At 37.6% G+C, this 26,916-nt stretch overlaps 1 protein-coding gene across 2 annotated transcripts; it reads left to right on the plus strand.

Moving 5' to 3' along the window:
- Nucleotides 1-10: 10 nt before the first annotated feature.
- On the plus strand, nt 11-26,916 carry NGLY1 (N-glycanase 1). 2 transcript variants are annotated; one of them, XM_032107823.1, is made up of 12 exons: nt 11-200; nt 1,283-1,397; nt 3,417-3,659; nt 7,054-7,225; nt 10,447-10,669; nt 11,385-11,506; nt 11,914-12,059; nt 12,240-12,350; nt 16,926-17,090; nt 18,370-18,558; nt 21,721-21,898; nt 22,333-26,916. In XM_032107823.1, the coding sequence occupies exons 1-12, from the start codon at nt 73-75 to the stop codon at nt 22,506-22,508; spliced, it is 1,968 nt and encodes a 655-aa protein (XP_031963714.1). In that variant the 5' UTR covers nt 11-72; the 3' UTR covers nt 22,509-26,916. The 2 variants fall into 2 exon arrangements, with proteins under 2 accessions (XP_031963714.1, XP_031963721.1); XM_032107830.1 differs by having other exon boundaries at nt 7,066-7,225.

Below are 26,916 nucleotides of genomic sequence, written 5' to 3' on the forward strand. Positions count from 1 at the left end.
ACCGCGCGTGCGCGTGGCGCAGCGCCGGGGCGGGCAGCGCGGCGTGGCTGAGGGCGCGGGGAGCGAGGGGCGATGGCGGCCGCCCTGGGGCTCTCGTCGTCGCTGGGCTCCCCCGCCGTGAGCGAGCTGTGCCAGAACAGGCGAGAGATCTTCCTGGAGGCCTCGCGGCTGCTTCTCACCTACGCGGACAACATCCTCCGGTGAGCGGGGTCGCCGTCTTCGGTCCGCGGGCGGTGCCGCAGGGTCCCGCCGGCCGCTCCCTGGCTCCGCGCGGCGCCTTCGCTTCTGTTGTATAATGCTGGAGTTCAGAAGCGTCTCGCGTGTTCTTGTCGTCATTTTGAAATCAGTGTTGCTTACCTAGAGGTGTAGTGTTCTGGATTTCTATGTCTTCATTTATTGCTGGTTGGCTTTGTAAGTTTAGGAGTTTGTATATTAACCACAGAATCATGCGTTGTTCCTGATTCTCCACCTTAGGTGGATATTCAACTACCTAAAAACAAGTGGATGCATCGCAAGTAATTTGACTTAGTTTAAACTTCACTTTAACTTCATTTTTACTTCATTTTAACTTCATTTTTTCTTACTCTATTTTTCCCTTGCGCTTTGCTTCTGACTTCGCAAGGTCGGTACCAAGAGATAGTTACAGCTGAATTTCTGCGAGGTGGCTCTTTAGGGTGCACATACACACCAGTACGTGTGATTGACCTTGATGTCTTCCAGTAGCTCGAGGTATATGGGCTGCCCCTCCCTGTCTATATCTGGCTTGTCAACCTCTTGTAGAAGCTGCTGCGTGACAGAGAATGGCGAGTCCTGGGCTGACTCCTTTCAAAGAAAGAGGCAAGAGAAGAAGGCTTTTAAAAGTGTTGAAAGAGGAAAGGGGAACTGAGAAGTAGCACAGAGACTCCAGTCGTTTCACTCATGTACCAGGCAGTTCAGCGCAGCTTCCGTGGCGGGACTAAAGCCATCAAGCATCAAGCTGAGGGGTTCAATTAGAATGCACCAGGATGCAAAGTTGTCTCTGAGTGTCTCTACAGACTTAGCTCTGCTGGGTAGGACTACAGAACATGAATTCATGATCATAGGTTGCAAGCTAAAATTTAGCACCAGTTGGTAACTCTTACAGTTAAATACAAAAGGACATTTATTAAGTTAAAGTTTTATGTAGGTTTCACCTAAGAGATGTAAATGAAACTAAACTTAAAAAATCATTCATAGTGTAGTTACCCAGCTTTTAAGTGTTTACTTAATTTGCAAACATAATTACAACTTTCAATTTCTTCAGGAATCCATATGAAGAAAAATACAGATTAATTCGGATTGGAAATCCAGCATTTTCCACAAGGCTGTTACCTGTCAGAGGAGCAGTTGAATGTCTATTTGAGATGGGGTTTCAAGAGGTGAGTATAATTTAGTAACTTCTGGTGTCTTCATCAATTTACACAGTAAAATGTAAAATTTTAGGTTTTATAAGGCAGTAGATTTTAGGGCAGTTGGTGTTTTTTTTCAGTCCTTGGCTACAAATATCTGTAGCTAACCAGCAGAAAATTTAGATGTGGCTGCTTCAGAAAAATGGTGGAGCTAGAGCTACCCTAATTAATAACAAGATTTTTTTCTGGTGCTCAGGCACGCTGCTGGTTTCCTGAGTGGCTGGATACATATCCATGCTGGCACAAAGGCAGTGGTGGGAAGCAGAGTGAAAACCCCTTCTCTTTCTAGCAATTCGCTGTTAGGTGAACATCAGACAGTATAAATGAGTGTTGAAACTGCCATTTGAAAGAGAGAAAAAAAAATAATTAAAGCCCTACTCTTCTTCTTGTTCCTGCTATCAGTAGGGCCCCATAGTGATTTAGATACAGAAAACTGATCTGATTAAAATTAAATCTTCTAGAACAAAACCAGAAATGTTTTTCAGCCAATTCACAGTGCAGCTGCACAAGTACTGGTGTTGTCATGACAGCAGTGAAGGGCAATAGACTGACTGTTCAAGTAGTAGTAGGAGGGTGAGTCCTTCAAAACCCATTTTTAAAAGTTATGAAATGGTATCCTAAAATAGTGTTGAGTGAGTCTTGACTCTCTTGCAGTCAGAGAGATGTATTTCAAAGATTGCTTTGTATTCTCAAGTGGTCTCTGTCTTGGTGGAACTTAAACTGCCAAAGCTTGTTAAACTAGAAGCAGATTTTGTAATTACTGGAAAGCTGGGTTGTCGTTTAACCATGCAAAGCTCTTGCTCTTGATTTGCTTTCATTTTTCTGTTTGATGCCACACTTCTGTATGTGTATGTACATTATGTTACTTAGGTCCAGCTGTCATGAGACCTCTGCCTTCCCTTTGGCTAAAGTTTAATTACTGTAATTTTTAAATTAAAAGTATGCTGAAAGAGGTGGTGACTGCAGAGGGAGAAACGGTCTGTGGATTTACTCTCATGCTGGTGCTCAGGAGACTTTTAATGGTCTATTTAAGCCAGAAGGTGGGCAGTGTAGCTGCAGAAGTACTTGGGCAGGTCTCTGAGAGTGTGTTGGCTCAGTCTTATTTATGGTTATTGTGTCAGTCAAAGCCAGAGATCACAAACTTCTCCTCAACTGCATGGCTAATACTGTTCCTTCTCGGGTTTCTGCTTGCTAATGGATTGATACGTTCCATTTAGTTTTGTAGTGATTTTAAGTGTTAACACGAAGTCTGCATCTGCAGTGATATGTGACCTGAAGTAATTGTAGGTAAACAAATCAGCTTAATAAATAGAAGTGCTGCAGTGGTAGAAACTGAAACTGTTAAACGATGAATGCTTCAGGATATTCATGTTTTTAGTAACCTATTTCTTTATGTTAAGTGCACAGATATTTGATTCTGTCATAATTACTGATCTCTTGTTATGTTACCAGTAATCATATTACAGTCAAAAATAAAACCCAGAAATCAACCTAGGTACTGGTTTCAATAAGAGTAATATTTCATATCGGAAAACTTAAAATTTAGACCTAAAAGATACCAGTATGTAAGAGAATTTCCAGCAGAGGCCATTCTAGGGGCTTCTTGCTTCAACATTGGATGTCTTCCTGTGTTGCCCAGCATTTTGCTGCTGTGCTGTGAGAACTGAGCATTAATTGTTCATTTTGGTTGTTGCTGCTTTCTGTGCCAAACCATAACTACACAGTCCATGAATGGCTCTGCAAAATAAGTTACTAACAAAAGCATGTTGTTATGAGCCCTCTTTCTCTAGATTGTCTATAGGTTCTTGATCTGGCAGGCTTCTGAAGCTGTGAGAGGCTTCAAGCTTCTACCATAATGGATCGAATCTAAAAAGCTGAATCCTGCCAAGCCTTAGCATGCTAACTTCCAGTAAACTACTAGCTATAGCTACAGATCATTGACTAGCTTAGACCTGCATTAACTGCTGAATTCATTTGTCTAAATTTTAGGGAGAAACTCACCTGGTTTTCCCTAAGGAAGCTTCGATTGAGCAGCTACGTAAAATCAGAGACTTAATTGCTGGAGAGAGGAGTAGCAGACTGAATGAGTCAAACCAGATCCACAGATCAGGATCCTCTGAAACTGTCAGCAGCACTCAGACAGCTGCACCACGGCCTTCAAGACCTGTTGACTCTGTTCTTGCCCCTGCCCGTCAGCAACCAGAAACATCACTCGTGCAATCTCTTGAAATGGTAATTATAACCTGAAAACTTCATAGACTCATTATTAGTCTTGCATATAAGATTGGAGAAGCGTTAACTTTTAGGACAGGTTGCTCAGAGAAACTGAGTAGTCGCTAAATAAGCACATGGTTGAGCCTAGAGCAGCTTGGTCTGACCTCATAGCTAATCTTGCTTTAAGAAGGTTGGACTAGACTTTTTTCCCACCCCAGTGGTTTCTGAAGGTTTTTGAGTGTTTTCTTCAGTTTACATGCAACTTAAGCATGAAACATGCCATAAACGGAATATTAGCAAGAGGTTTTGTTGAAGATGTCCATAAATTTCTATTGATCAGGGTGTCATGAAAAAAAGCTGATATGTATTGAAAGGGAGCAGCAAGATGGGGAAAAAGGGGAAGAGTGGGAAGCTAAGACTAGGGTTATATTTGGCTTTTGAGAGCCGGCAGAAGAATGGGAGCATAACTGTAATGTTTGTAATTGTTGGTGTCTTGGTTCATGCATTATGACCTCTGTGTGTAGCCTGTGAGGAGGGCTTTCTTTTTTCACATGTGCCTGTCATTAAAAACAGGAATTTAGCCAGATAAGGTCAAATTTATAGTTATTTAGGCTGAGTTTCCTTTGTCTAAGAGGTTGAGGTGAAGTTCCTGATCAAGACAGAGCAGAGTCCTTTCATCTGATGTTAACTGGCCTGATGGGAGAAGACTCAGCACCTCATATAGCTTTGAAAAATTAAATTATGTCTTTTGATAGAAGCTTTTAAGGATGTTTTGGTTTAACTTTCTGGAGAGTTTTTCTTCCTAGAACCAATCTTGCTTTGGTCTCAAAGTTGGTGTAAGATGAGTCCTTCCAAAAGCTCACTTCCTGTGCATCCTTAAACACAGTTTGCCTGTTTTAAATTATATTATCAGTATATTGTTGGATATGAATTATGACGTACTGTTTCTTCCCAATGCCTGCCCAAGTCAGCGAATGAGAAATGGCAAAGCATTGTTTGAAGTGATGGCTTTTGGGGCTAGAGAGCACTAAATGACCCATCATCACCCAAAACGTCCTTTGGGAAAGGTACTGTTGTAGGCATGTTGTGTTGAGATGTTTAAGCTAATTAAGTTAGCGTGGCAGTAGTTGCCTCTAAAATATACTGACTGGATTTATTTTACTTTGTTTGGAGGTTTCTGGGTTGGTTTTTTTGGCCTGCTTCTAGATTTTTACTATTTCAGTCACTTCGGCAACCATGGTGGAAGTGATAATGAAACTTGTAGAGTGACTTGCTGCTGCTGTGCGGCTTAGTACAGGAAGCTTTAAAAGTTGATCTTGTGATGACAAAAATGTTGCGGATTTCAAGTTGACAGAATGTATTCTGAGGTTAATCCTTTTAATTTCTAGTTATTCTGCCCCGACCTACAGTAGCCATCAGAGTTGTGGATCCATTTCTCTGAAACTATTAATTTTCCATGCTTCCATGCCTGGGTGGTGGAACCAAGCTTATTACTATTTAGAGACATTGGTAATGCAATGTTTGCACTCGGTTAGAATTCTGTATTTAGCTGATCTCTGCAGGGAACTCTACTGATAGGTAGAGTTCTGAGCCGTTGAATTTGGTCTGTATAGTCTGAATTGATTGGAAGGAGGTCTGGCAGTGACTTGGCCGTATTGCTTGCGCAGCAGTGGGGAGTTTGTTTTTCAGTGAGTACGCTGCAGAGTTATAGTTGTATTACTATTGTATGCGCTGCTGACAGATGTCAGAGAGACACAGAGTTGTTTCTGTATTGCAAGCATTTTTTCTTGCCTGTGTGTTTCACCTGTCATTCATGGGAGGCCTGGTAAGTGCAGGGAAAAATGACTTACTTGAAAGAACAGGAATATTCCTAAATGCACAGTTCTAGCCCATCATTAATTTGCCTCATTGATTTCTTCTGCATTTCTTGTCATAGAATATTCTTGAGATTTTGGGGAGAGTTCTGGCTAGTTGTTAGTTCTGGTGGATGGATTGTGATCCCTTCCTGAATGGCACAGCGATTACAGGAGGAAAGGTGTATCCAAACTTAGAACTGCAGTGAGGTTCACCACACCTCTAAGACTAAATGTTTGCGTAATGCTCCATAAAGTGGCTTTCATGAAGCCGGTTAAGCACTACTGTAACACTGATGGTGTTTGCCTCAGAAACCGGAGTTGTCAAAGAATCCGGGTGACTTCCTGCTGTGCTGAGCAATATCCCTGCGTACCTTTTCAGGAAACTGACAGAACATGAAGGTCTTTAAGCCTTTGGCCATCTCTAATGTCCCTTATTTATTTCTTTCAACTTGCATTAAAGTGAATCTGGACACAATGGACTTTATGATGTTAAACCAGTTACCTACAGCTGATGAGCTCCAGGAGGAGCAAAACCAGCTCTGTTCTGGGTTATCAGTTATGGAAATTAAGGACTGATCCTGCAATACTGCACAGCATCAAAACAATCACTTGTAATTTAAGTGCTTCTTTAAAAGAAGTTATCTTCTGAAGGGTTCTCACACCTGTGTGTATTATATTGCATTTGCTGCCAGCCTCTCAGGGAAGTGTTGCCTTTTTCATTAAATTAAGATGATAGTTAACAAGGCTGAAGGCTGAAACATGATGCAGCAATAGAGAAAAGGTAATTTAGCAGTGCCACAGGCTTCCTCCAAAAATATGCCAGGCTCTTACTTTCAAAATCCCATTTTACTTTCTGTATTGTTCTCTCTTAAATGGGAATAAATAGTTTGCTCTGTTACCAACTTAATTATTTTTAACTTCAGCTGTTAGTTTTAGTATCTATGCGAGTACCTTATTGGGTGCAACATGCCGCTAGGTGACAGGATAACTGACTGAAGAAACCTAGTTCTTACATCCAGTTGCTCCTGAAACAGACTGTTCAGTGTGTGGTCACTGGGCTGTCTATTCAAATCTGTGTCAGAGTTGATCTATAAAGAAGGAAGTAGAAACAGACAGCATTCATGAATAAAAAGTAATAAGCAGAATTCATCAATAATATAGTTCTACAAACCAGTGTAGTAGTGTCCAGAAAATGAAAGTGATTACATGTATTTTTTTGGATTTTGAGTAAAAGGTGTCCGAAAAAAAGATGAAGGGATGAGGTGGGGGAGAGAAATAAGTCCAGAAACTTTCCCGTCAGCGGTGTCTTTAAAACCAGTTTTCTCCCTGAGTTAGTACACTTAAGACACCATTCAGAATGCTCAGAGATGACAAGACTGGCTTTACAGTTTGAGTGGTAGTGTCTTCAATTTTTGTTAATATCTTTGCAAGTAAACATTTTACCTGTAAATAAATATATAATGTAAATATGAGCATAGAATTATGACTGACTTAAACTAAAATAGGAGACCTTGGTTATTCTGCCTGAAAGTTCATGAATCATCTTGTGACTGAAAATCCTTTTGCAGGCTGCAAATATCTTGAAAACACTTCAAACAAAATTTGAGGATCTTGTATTGATGTATGAGGATCCTTCTGTTCAGCAGAAAGCATTAGCTGCAATTCCCCTCCAGGAATTGAAAAGGAAGGCTCAGAAAAAGCTAGCACAAGCTACAAGACTGGACAAAGGTAATACTCCCAAGTTAAAGTGTATATGAAAGTAGAAATGTTCTTTCAAACGTACTATACATTGGCTGTGTGTATTTGGTCATATGTCTGCAGGTTCCAAAAGCTGTTTCTAAATTGGAATTGCCTTCTTCCTGATTTACTGCTCTCTCCTCTTATTTTTGTTTCTGTCATCCATCTTCTACTGCTTTTATGTAGAAATTTTGGACTCCTAATTTCTGAATTAGTAGAAAGCAGTGCTGGGGAAACAAATGTTGCATTCCTTGAATCTCGAGTGAAATAGCTCCAACAAGAGGAGGGGAGATTCTGGTTCAAGTAGTCATTGTTTTGAAATTCTCAGAGTGCAGTTTTCCTGCACGTACTACAGTTCTAAATTCAGAACAAAATTTTTAAGTACTGCTTCTCTTTTTTAAAGTGATACTGGTGAGATTTTGAATGAGATCTTTCCAAGATGCAACCTTATACAAACAAATGATAACTTTCCTTGCTAATGCTTAAGTGAGTAGGGTTATTGACATGCCATCCTCATGGAGCTAGATATGAAATGTAGGCGTAAATACTTGTGGCATCAGTGTCTGAAATTTATGTTTTCTTCATAAATGCAAATTTATTTTGAATGTATGAAGTTTTTGACAGTTAAAATGACATATTTCTATTTTCAGGTGATGATTTTAGATTTGTTTCAGTAATATATTTGTTTCAGTAATATAGAATTGTTTCAGTAAATTCTATAGGATAAATATTAAAAAAATACCATTCCAAGGCCATATTTAAACAGAAAAATCCTTTTCACTGTGAATCTTTGATAGAAGACTGTTTCAAGCAATTCTGCTGACTTTATAGAAGTGCTGTTGGTTTGCAAACCAAAAATGATCTCTTCACATGTTTTTTTTTTTTTTTATAAATTACTTTGTGGTGTCTCATACGGCCACACGGTAATATGTAATTGTGCCTTTGGCATGAAGGAACTTTTTGGCAATGGATTTTCTTAGTAATTTTCCTTCTTTTATAAAACTGTACTGGGAAGTAAGAAACCACGTGAACAAATACAGAGCATTCTCATTCAGCAGCATGGGACAGTACAATGGGGAAAAGAGACTTAGCAGTAATAAATTACAACTATTAAATTTCTTTATAAGGGAAAAAACTAAAGAACAAGCCTAGCTCTTAGACTCTGTTCTAATACGACTGTGCACATTGTTTAAAAAGGGGAAGGAAGGGGGAGGGTAGGATTCTGGGTGTTTCTTCCCAAACCATCAGGCTGATCTAGTCAAAATGGCTTCCAGACCTCAATTTAGATACAAATCAAGGGGAAGGGATGGAATTCCGCTGTTTCAGATTGTGACAGCTTGAAAGCATTTTTCAAGAACTTTATAGAAACATTTGTTTTGGAATGGATTGTGTATGAGATGTTTGGGTAATTGGCTTTCAGCTTCTTTGGTTTCTGTCCTGCTGCATTAAGAATGCCACCTGTGGGAATAAATAGTTAGTGCTAGGGGACACTTGTTTTTAGGATAGGCCTTGCAACACATAATAAGATTTTTGGCTCATAAAGACTATAGTAGAAAGATAATAGTCATTTGATCAGAAGTAGAGCTTTGATTTTACTATTTCACTTTACCACATTTCATTAGAAAGATGGACTGAACAGTCAAAAATAGCTGTGTATTACAGCCAACTGTTTTCTGCTCAAATAAATCACATTTATCATTTTTCCATGTAATGGTTTAATAAAGGATATATTTTGCAAATCAAGAGAAAAATGTTTATATCATAGCAGTCATATTTTCACAGTTGGGTTCTAGTTTGAATGTTGTTATCCAGGAAAAGAGAGTATGGCTTGTGCTTGAAATCTTCTCATTCAGCTTTTAGCAAAAAGTTTGAATATACAAGCATATCCATTTTGTAAGCAGTAAGCCCTTCTCTGAGTGAGCACAAAGGTTTTTCACACACATGAGTAAAAACAAAAAGTTTACTATAATTAGAAGTCAGGTGTTCTTGCTTTGATTACCAGATGATCTCTTCCCATGCACTTCATGATCTTGGCAATGTGTGTTTAACAGTGTTAGTGTTCCTACAGAGTCTTTTGTACCAAAGATGGCTACAGCTTAAGAGCAAGATGTGAATTGAGCTTAAACACTCATGTTAGTCTTTTTTCATCATCCTGAGAAAGGAGCTAGTGCATAAATTTAGTGCAGCTGCTTTCAACTTCCTTTAAGCAGCATTTTTACAAATTTATTTTGTATGTTAATATTCATTAGTCAAACCTGTCTGCACTGTGACTAGAATAAAGCTGTAGTGCATAAAAATAACCAGGCAGTAATACCTATGATTGCAGTGTGGCCTAGATGATGAAGTTAATAGGAGGAATTACTGGAACGTTTATGTATCTGAGAAGGAAGAGTATCTCTCTGGGCATTGGAACAGGATGTACATTTAAGGATTCTAATGAGTTTAAAGGGGTGGGTCTCCCTTGAAAAACTGGACTTTTAGGTTTGTTATTTAGGTAAAATGGGGCTGTTTCCAGGTGTCAGAACAGTGACAGTGTGTGAGTAGATTCTAACACCTGTTGTGAACAGGAAAAAGAGTCTGATGTGGTGAAATCAGCTAGAGTAGAAAATTAAAGACCTCCCATGTCTACCTTGGATGAGCTGAGAAAGGTGTTTATTTGCTGGAATTAGAACAAACTCAATTTGCTTGCATGGTATATACATGTGTTCTACAATAATTAAGCTGTGTTTTTAGAAAGTCTGTACACCTGGTTGTTTAGACTGCTGCCAGTGTCTGGTTCTTTGGGATTTTGAAATCAAAGCAATTGTTATTCCTAGTTTAATAGCTAAGATAGGAAAATAATGTTTCAGGGCAGAGAAAGAATTAACTGTCTCTTCCAAAGTCCTGGAAGAGCATGAAAGGCATGAGGAACTTCACCAGGCTTAAATGTAAATCTGACTTGTTTTTCGGAGCAATTTCTTATTCTCATTCTAGCTGTAGTATATAGGACTGCAGTTTTTTGTTCTTATGTTTGAACTTACTCAGCCCTGACAATTTAGATTTTCTTTTTTGTATGTTTAAGTAATATATGAAGCTTTTTAATACAATTTTTTTATTTTAGAAGTACATAAAAATATATAAAGGCCCCGAGATGCTGATTTGCATAGGCACTGTCAAGTTCAACTAAATTACTTTTCCATTTGAACTAACTGTGCGTTGTATAAATTTTACAGGTGCACATGTGAATGAAGAGGACTTCTTATTGTTGGAGCTTTTGGACTGGTTTAAGACTTCCTTTTTTTGTTGGGTAAATAGTCTTCCTTGCAGTAGGTGTGGTGGACAGACAGAGCCTAAAAGTGACTACCTGTTGCCTACTGATGATGATCTAAGGTGGGATGCCAGTCGAGTGGAAAACCATTACTGCAACCAGTGTCAGCTCTGTAATAGATTCCCAAGGTGAGCATATGGAGATTTGCTGTCTTTTTTTTTTTTTTTCAAGAAACAGCTTTGCATTTGTGCATTTTGTGAACAGGTGAGAAGTTGTTAGTTCAGAAAGCAAAGAAGCTGTTCTAAGTAACATGATAGAATGATGGATGAACCTGCAATTTCTCTACAAGATCAGAGATTTTTAAGAACAGTATGTGCTTTCTCTTATGTGGACTTGTTCTGAATACTTGTCTGGCTTGGTTGGGGTTTTTTAGTGTTAATTTGATGAAGTACAGCTTCTAAATAAAATATGTTCATATTGGCAACCATATTTAGGTAGGGTTTTGTTACTTTAGGGGAAACTTCACTTCTGTAGCAAATCACAGTGTAATGCACAGCTTTTGCTGAATCTGTAGCAGGAGAGCAAATATACAATTTATTTATACTTTTGGCAACTGTTAAAAGCACCAGCGTACTAAAGTCACATTTTAAGATGTCTGGATCAATTTTGAAAACTTAAAAAAGCAGATTCATTTCAGTGCTGCTGTAAACATATGATGGAGTCATGTGAGTTGAGGTAGCATTCTGTTCAGACATATTTTGTGCAGTACAGCAATTATTTCCATTATCTTCTCTGGACTGGTCAGTACTGAAGTCTGTTAAGATCATCAGAACACGATGTAAAGATTTCTGAAAGGTGACATGTTTTCAGTTGTTCTTGTTGCGTTTTGTTTTTCTCCTGTAGGTATAACAACCCTGAAAAACTTCTGGAAACCAGACGTGGACGCTGTGGCGAGTGGGCCAACTGTTTTACACTGTGCTGCAGAGCTGTAGGGTTTGAAGCAAGATATGTCTGGGACTATACAGGTATCAGTATTCTGGAGTATTGTAACCTTAATACAAACCTATGCAAAAGGAGGTTATGTGTTTTATGTTTCTCAGATCATATTAGCCATCAGGCAGTGCGTGTAATTACACAGGTCAGCTAACAAAGACAGTATACATTCAATTTCCTGTCTTGCCTGATGAGATGAAGTACAGTTCTGCAAGTAAGGTCAGATGACTGACTTCAGAATCTTTAGCTGAATGTAAGGGACTGTGGTCCTAAGAAGGAGGAAGCTTTGGTAACCTTTCTAAATGTAGATGAACAGAAAACATGTTCTTTCACCTGTTCCTTCATTTAACAAATTGGAAGAAGTTAAAATGTTCTGCAAGATTAGAATAGAGGCTCTGTCTTTATAATTCATTGTTTATTCTTGGCCTTTGTTACATAGATCATGTGTGGACTGAAGTATATTCTTCATCTCAGAAAAGATGGCTTCACTGTGATCCTTGTGAAAATGTCTGTGATAAGCCTCTTCTCTATGAAACTGGCTGGGGAAAGAAGCTCTCCTACATAATTGCATTCTCCAAAGATGAGGTAGGTGTAATGATGCTAATAATAAACAAACTTGCCCTGAGGTGAGTGTGCAATGTATTCCACCTTGGTGTGATTTCCAGAATTATTGTAGAAAAGCATACTTTGATTAGCTAGCCTCTTTAAATGAAGCAAGATACATGGCAATTTTTGATTGCTTTATTTTCTTGACTTGTGCTTGAGGTTGTTGATGTCACCTGGAGATACAGCTGTAAACATGAAGAAGTACTCTCCAGAAGGACAGCACTCAGCGAAGCTACGCTGCGAGAGACAATTAATGCACTAAATAGAACGGTATGTAGCTTTTCTTCAGTGGGTTTCTGAGAGTGAAGCCCAAGCATCTGCAGAATGTGAAGTCCTCAAACAAAGGAATGCCTTTGGTAACCTCATAGGGATGTCCATGCACTATGGATATAAAAAATGCTGTTAATTACGCATTTTACTCTGAATACGTAGGAGTCAGTTACAGTGCTGAACTTAGGGGAAATAATGGTGTGTGTGTATGTATTAGTTTTCTTATGGGCTTTGGAGCAGACTTGTACTTGCTGGGGGTAAACTGCAACTCTTTAGTTGTTGGAGTGAAGGCTCCTTTGGACTCAGGCCCAGAGGGAAGCCAAAGCACAGGGGTTGAACTAAAACCTTTGGATAAGCTGAGATACATGAAGCCACACCAAAGTGAAATAGAAATACAGATTTTTAACTTTTAGTAGAAATATATGCTAAGTGCCTTAAACATTAAAAAGCTGTAGCAGAGACCTCAAACACAGTTGTTTCTGCAGCAGTGTTACCTTGTCACAGAATTCTTTACTTTAGACAAAATATAGATAGAATTATACTGTTCACATTTTTTAGGTGGAGTGTTCACATAAACAATAAGAACTGATAGAAACTGCATACCAAATCTGTGTAATACCTATGTAACACTTGTGTAAGACTTACAACTGTTAGAATTAGACTAGGATAGGTTAAGAAAAGAAAAACTAGAATAGTGTGTTAATCTTATTGGTCAGTTAACAATTATAATCCACACTTCTGTAGGAAAAAATACAGAGTGTAGAGTGTATAGTGTATAGAGTATATGGAGCATATAGAAGAAGCTGATTTTGTCTGCTGTTACTGTTGCTGCTTGGCTTTAATCATGTAACCCCCTTGAAACTCTGCCTTCAAGAAAGCTATGAGACTATGAAATAAAGAACTTAGCAGAGCAGCAGCCTCCTCTGCTCTTTCACCCTGGTCTGAGAAGGAAGGGTACCCCGTCAAAAGCTCAACACTTAGTAACTATGTGGACTCCTTCAGGGTGGCTGAACATTTTCCACATCAGTGCTGCTGTAACTTGAAAACAGTAGCATTTACAGTTGTAAGAAATGTAGGTTTAATTTGCTTTCAGTGACTTCTTACAAGCTCTAGGAAGTGAGAGGAATGATTCATGGGCTGTTTCCAAGACTTTCAAAAGGCGTTGATACCATCAGCAGAGCTTTGACTCGGAGCCACATTTGTTTACACTATTCATGCTTAACACCCCCAAAACACATGGAGCCATTTGCACCTGCGTGTCATAGTTGCTGAACCTCTCTGCTAAGCTTTTTCCACTCTGTGCTTGGGACACCGTGAATTTGATCAATATACTATAATACCATAAAACCTTGAACCACCTTGAGGTTTCCATTTTGTCCTCCCTTCTTTAACACGGCTAATTCCCCTGCATGGAACCTTTAGTTCCAGTGGTAGTATACAGCTGATGGCTTAATAAACATGTTATGCCTTTTTGAGGCATGCTGTCTTGAGAATTATAGCCATACACTAAGACTGTGAAGAATTGAGCTGGACTTGTGTTCAAGACCAGGGCTTGAAATCATTTTAGCAGTAATGAAAAATTAGAGCCACATAGCAGAGTGGAGCACTGAGAAGGGTAACCAGAGCAGCAAAGCAAAAGGAGGCAAAGGATCAGAAACTTTGAAGGTGTCTTAGAGCAAGTTTTCATTACTCCATTCAGTCACAAGCCTCCAGCTACTATGCTTTCCTTCATTGCAACCTATTCAGACAGTAACTGTTACAGAGGCCTCCTCTAACTTGCACTTTCCCCATCATCTCCTAGAGACTGGCTCCACAGTAGGAGGAATTACAGTCTTTGTACTGCTTGATGCAGAGCTCCAACAGTGTCTTTTAAGCTCAATTTTTCTAAGTTACAACTGAAGAGAAGCACGGTATGCAGGGTACGTTATCACCTGTACTGCAGTGTTAATGAAAATGTAGTCTGAGGGATCATTATTTGTCTTTCCTGTATAAAGAGCAAAGGCTGTGAGCATTACTTCTCTGGATGTCTTTCTGTTCCGTTGCCAAGCAGAGACCACACAACAGTTCAAAGGATGTTGAGTGGCTTGCTGTTAAATGGGTAGCAGACAAGAATAATTTAATCTCTTCAGTACTTATTTTACCTCTCAAAAATACTTTATGTGTTTTATCTGGGCCAAGCATTCCTAAATGGGTGTGTAGCCTCTGGATTATCCAACATCTGATAATATTCTGTAGTACCATAGCACACTCTGACTACGGATTTTCTTCACCTACTTTGTATGGGCAGTGCCCTATTCCAGTCCATTGTATGTTATCCCTATAGAAAGTGGGGGAGGACCCTGAACTTCTTTGCTTTCATTGGAGATTGGATGGTGGAACAGGGAAGCAAATTATTTTATTTGCTCCAGGCACCAATTTTTTGGTAGTGTTTGTGAATGGTTATAGCCAAGTCAACTCTTAAAAGGAAAACTAGTAATTTAGGTTGAATTGCAAGCATTTCATGCTGATTGATGTGAGATGAACCAGTGTTCCTTGTCAAAGGTTTGAAATTCAGTTCCTGCCCTCAGTTTATGTGTTGCTCACCCAGCAGTGGGTCTACCTAAACTATGGATTATCAGTCTCCTGAAAGCAAAGAGTCCTTCAGGAAACATCAACAGCACAACTCGCATGTGACGCAGAACTGATTTTAAAGGTGCAGTTCACCATCCTTCTTCCTTCGTGCTACCTTTTTCTGCAAAAGAAAGGTGTGGCTTGAGAAGGTACATAGAGGGTAATATCTTAAAAAAAAACCCCAAAAAACCAACAAAAAAAACCCCTCAAACAACCCAACCAAGAAAAAAAAAAACCAACCAAAAGCAGGAAGTTTGAGCCATGGCACTTGGAGTTTCTGCAATCCATTTCTGGTTACCATGTATGTCATTGGTAGGAAATGTAGTTACAGGCTTTCCCAGCACAGGCTGTGTTGATGTCTGCAGAGTCTGAGTGTTTGGCATGCTGGACCTGCTGCATTACTGTGCAAGAGTCTGCTGGGTGGTGGGAGACGACCATAATTAGCATACTTGGGCTCTTTATATTGAGGAACTTACTGATATGTTGTACTGTGCATAAAGAGTTCTGTTTTTTGAAGTCTTCGTGTTGAAACACTGCTCCGTAACAGGTTTTTTTCAGCTATTGTTACAAAAACTACACAGCACAGGCATCCAGTTCTCAGCATAGCATCAGTGATTTCAGTGGCGATGATCACTGACACTGGGTTTTCCCTAGATGAAAGTGCTTGAAGAAAATTGTGGATTGGTATTGTAAATTTAGGATAAACCATATCAAACTTCCTCGGAGCTGGAGCAAGATGAGTAGTGCTGCATAGGGTTATATCTAAAGTGTCTGGGCAACTGTTAGGAAGGCCTGATGTTTCATGGGAAACTGCTGGAACCACTGGTTATCATCCATCAACACAAGTAGAGGTGTGTTTCCCCTTGCTGTGTTAGAACTGGTATTTGGCATCTGGAACTTGTTCAGCTGGAGCTGTTTCTCATCATTTCTCTGTATCTATTTTCCTTTATCCAGTTCCACATTGTTGACTGGAACAAAAAAAGTCTTCAGATGTTTCTTTTGTGATCTCTATTAGCAAAACTTGCTGGGATCAGAACTGCTTTTGAGATAATTGAGGCTTATTAACCTCCAGTTTCGGGTCCCAGTGGGCTGAGTGTGCATGCCTTGGATGATCACCAAAGCAGAAAAAAAGATGATGTTTCTAATAACTTATATACTCAATGTTGAACTTAATTTTTTCAGCCTCATGTGGGTTTATCCACAGTTAAAAAACCAAAAGCCTTCACATTCCACATTTGCATATTTGACATGAAGATCGTGTAGACAAAATACCAACATCTCAATAAAATTTTTTTAAGTTGTTCACCAAAAAAATGCTCATAGTTTTATTCATGTAAGCGAAGAAAATGTGTAATTCCTTTTATTTTCCACTAATTTTCCTGGAACTAAGTTTTTCTTAGTTTTCTGACATCTGCAAAAATAGAGATGTCATAGTTTGTTTGTGACAAATCAGTGAAAAAACTCTTCCAAAGAATTTTGTTTGGGCTTACTCACAAAATCTTTTGTTTGGGCTTACTCACAAAACCAAGACAGTTGCCAACCAAATCACTCCATGTTAGAGAAGAAAAATTTGACCACAAATGATGCTTGCCTTTTCTTTCCTCCAAATAATATCGAGAAGAGCTATGGTACAGCATATATATGCATAGTTATAAAACTGTTATGAAAGTGTTTTATCATCTTAAGTAAATGTATTAAAAGCAAAGCACAAAAATTATTTTAAGAGAATTCCACATAGTGCCTGCAAGTTCCTAGAGAAAGCACTGCTGTCACATAACTGTGCACTTATGATTGGTTTATATTTGTGTCTGTGGTATAAGATTAATGTTTCTAACAATCAGGCTAGATTTTGAATGTTAATCTGCTTTTTCAATTCTATTTTTCCCTGTTGGTGTCACTGTAGAGCAGAATTACAAATACCATTTTTTCTGAATGTTTTCTTTCTTCCTGAATGTCTTTTTTCAGAGACAAAAGTCTTTGTCAGAAAACAGGAAAAGAGAGCTCCTGGAAAGGACTATTGTGGAGCTTGTTGAGTTTATTTCTCCTAAAACACCTAAACCTGGAGAATATGGTGGAAGGACATCAGGCTCAATGGCTTGGCGAATAGCCAGAGGTGAAATTGGTCCAGAGGTATTTAACTTTAGCACTGATGACCACCTTAGAGAGCTAACTAAGGCTTTGTGGTTATGGGCTGTAAAGGAATGACACTTCATGGTGGGTAGCCAGATTCAGCTCAAACAAGTGAATCTTGCGAAAACATTAGGTGAAAGTTTGATGTGAATTCAGTAGAGGTCCACAAGTAATTTTTGAGAATTAATGGTGGTCCATTGATTCTAATAATGTTTTGGACTCCTTGATATAAAGTGTGTTTTGTTCTTAAAAGTTAAAAATACTTTTTTTCATTTTAATTAGTTAGTTTGATGGAACTAGAAAGTTTAAGTCAGTTGAAAACAATTGGGAAAACTGTAAAAAATGTTTGAATGATTAGTTACTTCCAGGTTTTAACCAATAGTAGGTTTTGACCAACTATTTTTATTAATAAATCGATGTGGGAGCAATTAGAATTGTGTAAATTAAACAATCTCTTAAATAATAAGCTTGATTGACTTTCAGATCAATATTTTTTTTACTATTTCCAAAAGCAAGGTTTGATTTTTATTTATTTTATGCTAAGATACAGTTTCCCAGGACCATAATCGTATTTAGCTTGAGTCAGGATGCAAAGATGTGACCTCAACTTTGTTGCAGTCCCATCGTGTGGAATGTCTGACTTGTCTATCCTAAATAGAGACAGTTAAGTGAAATTAATGAGTTTCTTAGGATTGTCTAGGTTTGAGAAACTAATAATTTATTGCAGTTCTCTGTAGTTTGGACTTAATTTCTGCTTTGCTGAAACTCATAGGAATAATGACTTTTTTTTAAAAAAAGTAATTCCCAGAAGTTACAAAGTTTGTACTTTTAAGTTTTTTGAAGTTGATTTGTAAACTGGCATACACAAGCACCTGTTATAGTCATCACAGAATATTTGCTATTCAAAATAACTGTTTACTTATTCATTGTACAAGCAATGTACTCAATATATAAATTTTCTCTTCTGAAGCTCTAATTTCTTACTTAAATGATTTTAAAATTTAAAAAAATTATCTCTGAAAGTAATTATATGAAAATTTAAAAAGGAAAGGTACTGTCCCCCTCTGGAAAAGGTGCAGGTGTACTGTAGGAAACTGGTTTAAAACTCCTCTTCTGCAGAAATGGTTTTGTCCGTGACCTCTCTTAAGGAGGACATTTTTTTTTCACTTGGCAGCAAAACTGAATTGCAAAACCATGACATACTGTTTAAAAGTTACATAGTCTTGGGGGAATTTCAGCATTGGGGAATGAAGGTGGTTGTATTTTTTGGCTTTTTCAGAAAAGAAAAGAAGTAGTTTTTATTCCCTCTGAAAAGGAGAAGACATCTAAACTGTTCCATCTCATCTACAATGTAATAGACGATAGTTATACACGGGTTTCCAATAACAATGAAAAAATACATGGCTGGGAAGCAGGTGTTTGGAAGGCAGAATCTATTTGGAGAAAGGTTGAAACAGATTGGAAAATGGTAAGAATAGCAATTATTAAAAGCCTATAATGTACAGTAAAAGTATGATAACTCCAGTAGAACAAAAAGCCATCACCAGTGTTTGGAATCAAAATCTCTCTTGATGCCCATAGAATTTAGTTGATGTTAGTAAATGCTGTTGTTAAGGTTCAGTAAGATTGCTGGGTGATATAAGAAATTGGAAATAAATTTAACTTGTCTTTCAGAAAGGATGATCGAATGAATCCTCTGCAGGTAGGTAAAATCCTTGCCAGAGCACCAAATTTTAAAAAATGGCTTCCTTCTTAGGCTTTTGGGAAAATGCTGTTTTATTGAAAAGCAGTATTTCTCTTGAAATAAAAAAATGTATTTGTTGGTTTTGAGAATAGCTTTATAGTGTATAATATCTCTTTGATACGCAGCCAAAGGAAAAAATTGTAATCCTAAATAATACAATTCCATCTGCAAGAAGACAAAAAACTGTCAGTTATCCAGAATATTGTATACCCTGCCCAGAATCCTTCCCAGGTGTCAGGACTGAGCCACACAAGAGTCATATGCTCTAAATCTCAGAAGAGAACTGGTACCTGTGAAGTGGGAAGGGGTCATGTAATAGCAAAGCAGCTTTTCCCACAAGAGCAACCAACTGTGGAACATTCTTGTCAGGGACTAGAGCATGTTACTGCTTTTTTTCCTCTTGCCATTCTGCTAGTCTGAAGGGTCTCTGACCAAGCATTCTTCTAGCTTCCCAATGATGAAAATGGAGCTAAGTGTAACTACCTTTTGAGATTTTCTCTGCTGGGTCTATACATAACTGACTTGCAAAATGCAATGGGGGAGTAACTTGAAGAGGTTATGCTGCACAAAAGAGAGAATTAAGGAAAGAAATGGGAGAATAGTATAAAAGATGTCACAACAGGGTACACTAATAGTAAAAGAGAAGTAACAAAAACTCAGAGTAAGGGACAGATGTTCTCTGCTTCCTTAGGATCTGCTAAAAATCTGACAGTACGTTATGTTTTCAATTCTGCAATGATCTGTTATCCTCACTTTTTCAAGAAACGTGCTGTCCCTGCACTGAAACTAAGTTACAGTTCTGCTCAGCTCTGCTAATCAGATAAGACAGGGTGGGGCTGATCTATAAGACCAGGCAAAAAGATTTTACCTTTGTATTCAGTAGCACCTCAAAAGGATGAGATGATGGCATTGAGGAGCTACAGCTCCAGGTCTCTCTCAGGGTAGTGGGTAAGGCATGTTAGTTCTGCAGGAATTGCATCCTGCAGAAAGTGTGTAAGAATCTAAGAATTTAAAATTACTTTTCATTGGGGGTTGTCTATTATGGGAGACAGCAGCAGAGGGAAAGGTTGGTTGGGGTTTGCCTGTTCTTTTTGTAACTCCTCTAGTACCTCTGCAAGATGCAGCTTCGGAGTTTGAATCAGCAGCTGTCCAAGAACTGAAAAGCCAAAGGAACCTTTACAGAAATACTTGGTTAACATTTATTGTGTCATGAATGGAAAGACATTTAAATCTAAAAGCCACAGAAAATGTATCTGTAAGTATTAGACCAGGAGTAACAGAAAATAACCACTTGGGTTTATGGTACACAATGCAAACAGGTACAAACCACAAATTCAGATTACCCAGAGATAACCTGATATCCAGGACTCAAACAGGCAGACCACAGTAGGTGATAATAACAGTGTAAGATCCTGTAGATCTGAAATCCATGGATTTGTGAAAAGCTTGTTTTCCAGAAGAATTACTGCAGTGGAAGAGAATTTGAATGGGTGGGTTGGTTGGTTGGTTAGGTTTTTTCCTCTTTAGACATTTTTCAAATAATACTGGAAACTAAACAACCAAGTTTGAAAGTTAGAGGAAAGTCAAAAATACACAAAAGGAAACTTTAAGTTCTTTTTTCTGATTAAATGCTTGGATATTGTAATGAAAGATGAAGCAGACTAATGTTTGAGGCTTTTCTAGCATTCAAAACTGTGTTTATTGCATTTCAACCAAGTAGTATGTAATGGGGTGTTTTGCTTTCCTTGCTCAAATACAGCAGTTCAGTAGGATCTGATCAAGGGAAAGCTAGAACAAGCTGAGATACTACTTAAAAGAATGTGCAGAGGTCAGCACCTTCATGAACATTAAGATTGCACTCATGTGAAAACAGCTTAAGTCATTACATTTTCATAGATGATCCTCAGTGTAACACCTCACACCTTCGGGGATTTTGAGCTTTCCTCAACATGAAAATAGTAATGCTAAAACTCTGGTTTATAGTCTGTCAATGACATTTCTATATTAGGGTGGGATCTGAAGTAAAACAAACTACTGTGTTTTATTATCTTTTTATTCTGGGTTGTTCTTTCAAGATCAAGAAATAAAGAGCTGAGTAAGTCCTCTCAGTATGACATTAATCAGAAGCCTGGACATGACAGAATTTTCATTTATTTAGGATTCCAAAAGGATCGTGGTAGTTTGGACTCTTTAACCTGTAGTGTCTGTTATTTAGGTTTGCTGATAATAGATGTTGGACTTGAAAGAACTGTCAGGCACTTTTTACCAAATTCTTATGGGGGTTCATATAACTTTAATGAAAGTTAATATGTGAGCATGACTGTTCAGCGAAGTTGAGAACAGCATTGGGACTAATTTAAATTCTGCAAAGTTGTAAGAGTTCAAATAATGTTAAAATGGGATTTATAAACAGCTGGCACATATGATTTGCTTTAAGAAAAGACACAACAAGTCCTAGGAGAAGTCGTGCACAGCCACAGCTGAAGAATCTACTGATTGTACCACGCTTTTCATCAGCAATACTGAACAACTGAAGTGTTCTGTGCATTCAAAAAGACCCCAAATTATTCTTCTTTAAAAAAATAGTACTCTTAGGTGTTTTTGTGGCTTGAATTTTATTTATTATGGATGTTGAAACAGTTTAGTGTTCCGTAGCGAGGGGCCGTGAACATGTACAATTACCTAACTGTGGAATATACTTAGGGATGAAGTAAGAGGTTTTTTATATGAAATTATACTTCTTACAGTTTTAAAGGTTGAGGGCCTTGACAAAGAATGAAAGTGTGTTATCTTAAGATTTTTATGTCCTTGTTACAAGGATTAATTTGATGTGTGTGTTGGTCGTCTCAGTTTTTGACATGCCGGTTGTGTCTTCTTTCCATGTAGGTTTATTTAGCCCGAAAAGAAGGGTCATCCTCTGCTTTCATCAGCTGGAAGTTTGAGTGCAAGTCAGTCGGTTTAAAAATAGATAACGTTTCAGTTAGGACAAGCAGCCAAACGTTTCAGAGTGGAAGAATACAGTGGAGACTTCACTCTCCAACAGCAGAAATTTCTCTGATAGGAGGTAAGTGTGGAATTTAAATAATGAATTATATCATGCAGCAGAGGTGTAACTGGAAATAAATAGTTTATATGGAGAGAGTACTGTGCAAACACTAAAAACAAAGTATGAATATTCTTTACTTTTCCAACGGCGTTTCTTAGCAAGGTCAAGAGAATAGTGTGCATTTAATTAAAGCTGCTACAAAACTCAGTTTTATTAATATACACAGCCCTACCTACAACAGAGCAGGGCAAGAAGGAACAAAGAGTGAATACAAGATACTTGTGTCTTACTAGGAAGGATAGATGCTTCTGTGTCTGGTGGCAAATGAACCTGAGTAGCTGCAACTGAGATCCTTAAATATCCATTACAGCTTAGCCTTTTTAACGTGCATTATATATTATATGCTGTCTGGAGCTGTGGCTTACTGAATTATTTATCTTTTCCTCCAATAGATAAAAATCTTTGCTCCTATTCAGATTTTTCTGGAGCAACGGAAGTTGTGTTGGAAGCAGTTCTAAATGGAGGGGATGGTGAAGCTGCATGGCAACACACACAGCTGTTTAGAGAGAGCTTAACAGGATATGGAGAAAATTGCTTGGAGATAATTATAAAACTCAGTGACCTCTGAGAATCTGAACTGCAGAAATGTATTTTAGATTCCTTGAAGACATTACACCATGGATACAACATGAAGATTTGGTTGGCAATTCCTCTTCATCCTGCTGGCAGCTTATTTCCTGTTTCACTGCTTCCATTAAACCAACTTGAAACTGTACGTGTATTGAATAGGTAAACATCACAATGAAAACCTCTTTGCTATGAAAACAAACACCAAAATTAAGGGATTGAACCATAAAGTACCCTTTTCCTAAAGTTTACAATGAAAAGGAAACAATTTTTAGGAAGCAAAACATGATCGTAGAAGCACAAAGCAATTGTAATTGATTTTAATTTGGAATTTTGGGATTGGCTTGCTGTTTTTTTTGGGGTTTTTATAATCTACTAGGAAAAATTGTTTGAATTCTGTTTTCCAATTACAACAGATGCTTGTGATGATTTTAAAATAAGTTAAACAGATTTAGACATTTTAAAAATGTTTAATTTTGTGTAGTATCCAGAAGTGCTGAAATTAAGTTAATTTTAAGATTGCTTCAAAATTTCCTTGTTAGATGTCTAAGTATTAAACCTGTGTTTAATACCTAGAACTATTTGGAAGCATGACAGTTGCTGGGAAAATAACCTCATTTTGAAAGAAACGTTCATTATGTACCTAAAATTGTCGTGGCCTGTGATACGAAATTGAGGCTTAAAACTGAGTAAGAACATCATTTTTTTCTATGAAAAAATAGGTTATTCATTATAAATACTTTTTAATGCTATTAATTCAGATTTGCTTAATAAATCTTTTAAAAGGTAGGCATGTAGGTTGAAATCCTTTTAAGCTATTGTCTTGACTTGCTCTAAATACTATTCCCAAATTTGATGTAAAAGCATATACATTTATTTTCATTAATGCAGTGTTTAAATTTATTTTCAGACAATATAATAATAAAAATACTATCCAGGAGATGTCAGATGTTGCAGTGCTCTGAATAAAGCATGGAGTGAGTGTTCAGATTAGATAGTCTTTGTCAGAATGTGAGGAAGGCTATGCCTGGATTTTACAAGAGATTTTCTATTAAAGAACTAAAACGCAAAGTTCAAACTATGGTTTTATTTTAAAATAAGTGAGAATTAAGGATGATGTTCTTAAGATCAGTGTTTTTAAAGTTCTTCTTCCTTTTTCTGACCTTTCCAACCTCTGTATTGATTTGAAGTGTTTGTCAAAAATAATTTATGTTGAAATAAATGTTTGCTGACCTTTCAACAAATCTAAGCAAATATAAAACTATTCAGATTTTATTAGAAAACTGCATATGTACAGTGAACACAGGCAACTTAAAAAATAGTAGATTATGGCAGCTCAGGAGTTTCAGAACAATATGTTATGGATTATATACTTTACTTCAAAATGTAAATGGACAGTTTATGAGGAGGATTACAAGAGTCTCCCACCCGTAATACAGAACAGCACAGTGATAGGGTACTGTATGGAAGGGTGTTTATCAATGCTTGACTAATGCAAAGTGAATTTGCCCATCTCCATTTAAAACTACTTATGTATGTGGTTTCAGCTAAATGCTTTTTCTGAGATTTTGAGTGGGAACCCAAAAGAAAAGTATTTTAGGCTAGTAAGTATACTACACTGGAAGAAAAAAGGAAAGGAAGACAACTCAGGTGCCACTAATGAACAAAATTTTTTCCACTTAATATTTTGATAGCTGAAAAAGTTACTGCATTAAGACAGAAATTGTTTTTGCAGTGTATTACTTAGAGGACCTTGAAGAATTGCGGAATTCCTAAATGCATCTGATAATTTGAAATCAGAAGGCAAAATAAATTCAAAAGTGGTAAGATAATCTTCTCATAATTTTGGTCAGAATCTCTGGGGGAAGAGTAATAGCTGCAGATAACTTAAAACTGTAAAGTAATTGAAGTCCATTTTTAAAATGTTTGAATGAATTAAAAAGATGGAAAAATGCCTTGCCAGTCTAATTAATCAAGAAGTACTTCTGTATTTATAAGATCACATGCAATGAATAGAAGTGCTTATTTTAGGAAAGAATTAATAAGTAAAACACTCAGGCTGAATAGAGCTAACATGAAAAATTTAAACGGAACTCCTTCGGTTGTCTTTTGGAGTACCCTATAAGCAGTGAACACTTTGAATCTTGTCATACATAAGGTGTTTTAAAGGCACTAATTTTCTCTGTAGGTCTCCATTTCAGCCCAACTCTTAATACTTCTAAATTTTTTTTTTTTTTTAAACCACAGGTAATTCCTCATCCACAGTTGTTTAATGTTAGCTTACAGTATCCTGAATTTGCAATGTTATATGGTGGAAAGACCCGTGCTGCAATCTGCTCTAAAAGTATGGTTTTTAAGTTATGCTGGCAGTGGTACAATACTAGATGAGTGATAGATGTTGATCAGGGCACATGTAGATAGAAGTCAGTGCTTACTCAATTTTTTAGAAGTTTGAGGAGGTGGAGATTAAATGGGGAAATTAAAAATACTGTTGCCTAGAAATGTATGGCTTAATACAGGTAAAATGAGCAATCTTTTCTAGAATCCAGCTTAGTCAGTACATTTTAAAGAACAACTGGCTGTCCACTGTGCCATGTGTGGGTGCCTTCAATGGTTGCGCTGAGGTGTAACAGTGAAATCTTTTCCATTAAAGTTTACATAAATACTGTACTACCCAGTTAATGCTTGCAAACTAATTTTGGGGTGCATAGCTTCCAGCAGAACTATGTGGGAGCCTGTGCACAGAATTCTTCCTTTCAAACAAGTACTTGTTGTACTGTTGTCTGTCTAGCGTTGATCATCCAGCTGTTGATTTTGTCATATCCTGTTTTGATGCTTAATGCTTAGCAATTTCCTACACCCCAGGAAGTTGCTGGAAAGATGTATCCTTAAAATATATGAAGGAAGCCCCTTCTGGGCAGTGTAGAGAGAAAGCACAGGTACAAAGCACAGGTATGCAGGAATCAAGCAAACTTCGGTGTAAATTATATGCTTGCATTGAAAAGTAAGGAGTGAAATTATCTTGTCTGGTCCTGTATGAAAATCTGCCTCCTTGACTCATCTGTTACCCTTGGAAGATTTTTCACATATAGTGGCTTGGATGTAAGATGTAAACCCTATTATGTGCAACATCAGGAAATGTAGAACACTAAAAATAAAGTGTGTTTGTCTCCATAGTGCGGTGGAATGAAAACAGATGGTAGGCAGCACATATGTCTGCCAGAAGCTGGGAACACCCATTTGCAGAGTTCTTGCAGTTCAGAACAAAACAAGCCAAAACAAAGGAACTCCAAGAGGGGCAGAGATTGTTCCAGGCAGATAATCAGGTTATCTGTCCTCCATGCCCACACTCCTCATTTCTTTACCTTGGGTTGCTCAAGCTAGAAATGGAAGTATACTACTAGTTAAGAATTTAATGGACCTCCTTAGTATTTGTCAAAATGCGCATTTCTTAAGTTTAGGCATTATTTAAAATAAATCCCTAATTCCCATTGTAGGTTCAAACCTCTGGGTTTGGACAAAATTTAAAGTTTTGCCAGTGTTGTCCCAAGTAATTCAACAACATAAAAGATGTGTCAGTGTTGAAGGGACTTCTGTATTGGCTTCATATCATATGGATGGAGAAGGAAATTGCAGACAGGTCCCTTCCTTAAGCACAGTTGCTGGAATAGACCTAGGTCTTTTCTATACTTTGAATATTTTGGGGGAATTTATTCAACATTATTGGCAGTAGTTCATCTTACCTGGTGCTGGTTCTGAAGGCTCTTTTATGAGGTACTATTGTTGCAAGCAATGCTCTATGCCTTGTACCTTATGGCCTCTCTAAACAGTAATCAGTGATGTCATGTGTATTATGTGTACCTATATGATCGCTGGTCATATAGCTGTAAACATGAGCAGAAGGGAAGAGTAATAGCTCTAATACCTGGGACAATTCTTTATGCTAGTCTTGGATATTTAATCCAAGCAGAAGGATAGTAGAGTTAAAGAAAAAAAGTCTAGTAGATAGAAAAAATTCCTTCTTTAGTAAAAGTTATTTATTTCAGGAGTAGAATTTTGAGACCTTGCATCCTCTATTATGGCACTTAGGATTGACCAAGTAACAAGCCAAGGTCAAATATATGTATTTTAGGTTTACAGGTATTATGAAATGTGTAAAGGCTTAAATGTGACTGTGAACAAGAGAACAGGGATTTTCTCTGTTGTTAAGATTTTTGTTTTTATTCTTGGGCTTGGGGGCTTTTTTTATGGTAAGCTTTGTAATTAGGCTTTAGCTTTGTTTATGATTAGCCTGCTTCAGTTTCTGCAGCTTTATTTTTTTTCTCATCTAACTTAAAATATATTTTAATTTGCTTTTATTTATGTACATGATTGCAGCTGTATGGTAAATACACAATGACAAAAAATAA

The sequence above is a fragment of the Corvus moneduloides genome, chromosome 1 (assembly GCF_009650955.1).
Source record: "Corvus moneduloides isolate bCorMon1 chromosome 1, bCorMon1.pri, whole genome shotgun sequence".
NCBI lineage: Eukaryota > Metazoa > Chordata > Aves > Passeriformes > Corvidae > Corvus > Corvus moneduloides.

Coding starts and splice junctions, on each gene's coding strand:
- NGLY1 (XM_032107823.1), top strand. CDS start 73: ATGGCGGCCGCCCTGGGGCTCTCGTCGTCGCTGGGCTCCCCCGCCGTG. Junction 201..1,282: donor TACGCGGACAACATCCTCCG/GTGAGCGGGGTC, acceptor CAATTTCTTCAG/GAATCCATATGAAGAAAAAT. Junction 17,091..18,369: donor GAGGTGAAATTGGTCCAGAG/GTATTTAACTTT, acceptor TGGCTTTTTCAG/AAAAGAAAAGAAGTAGTTTT.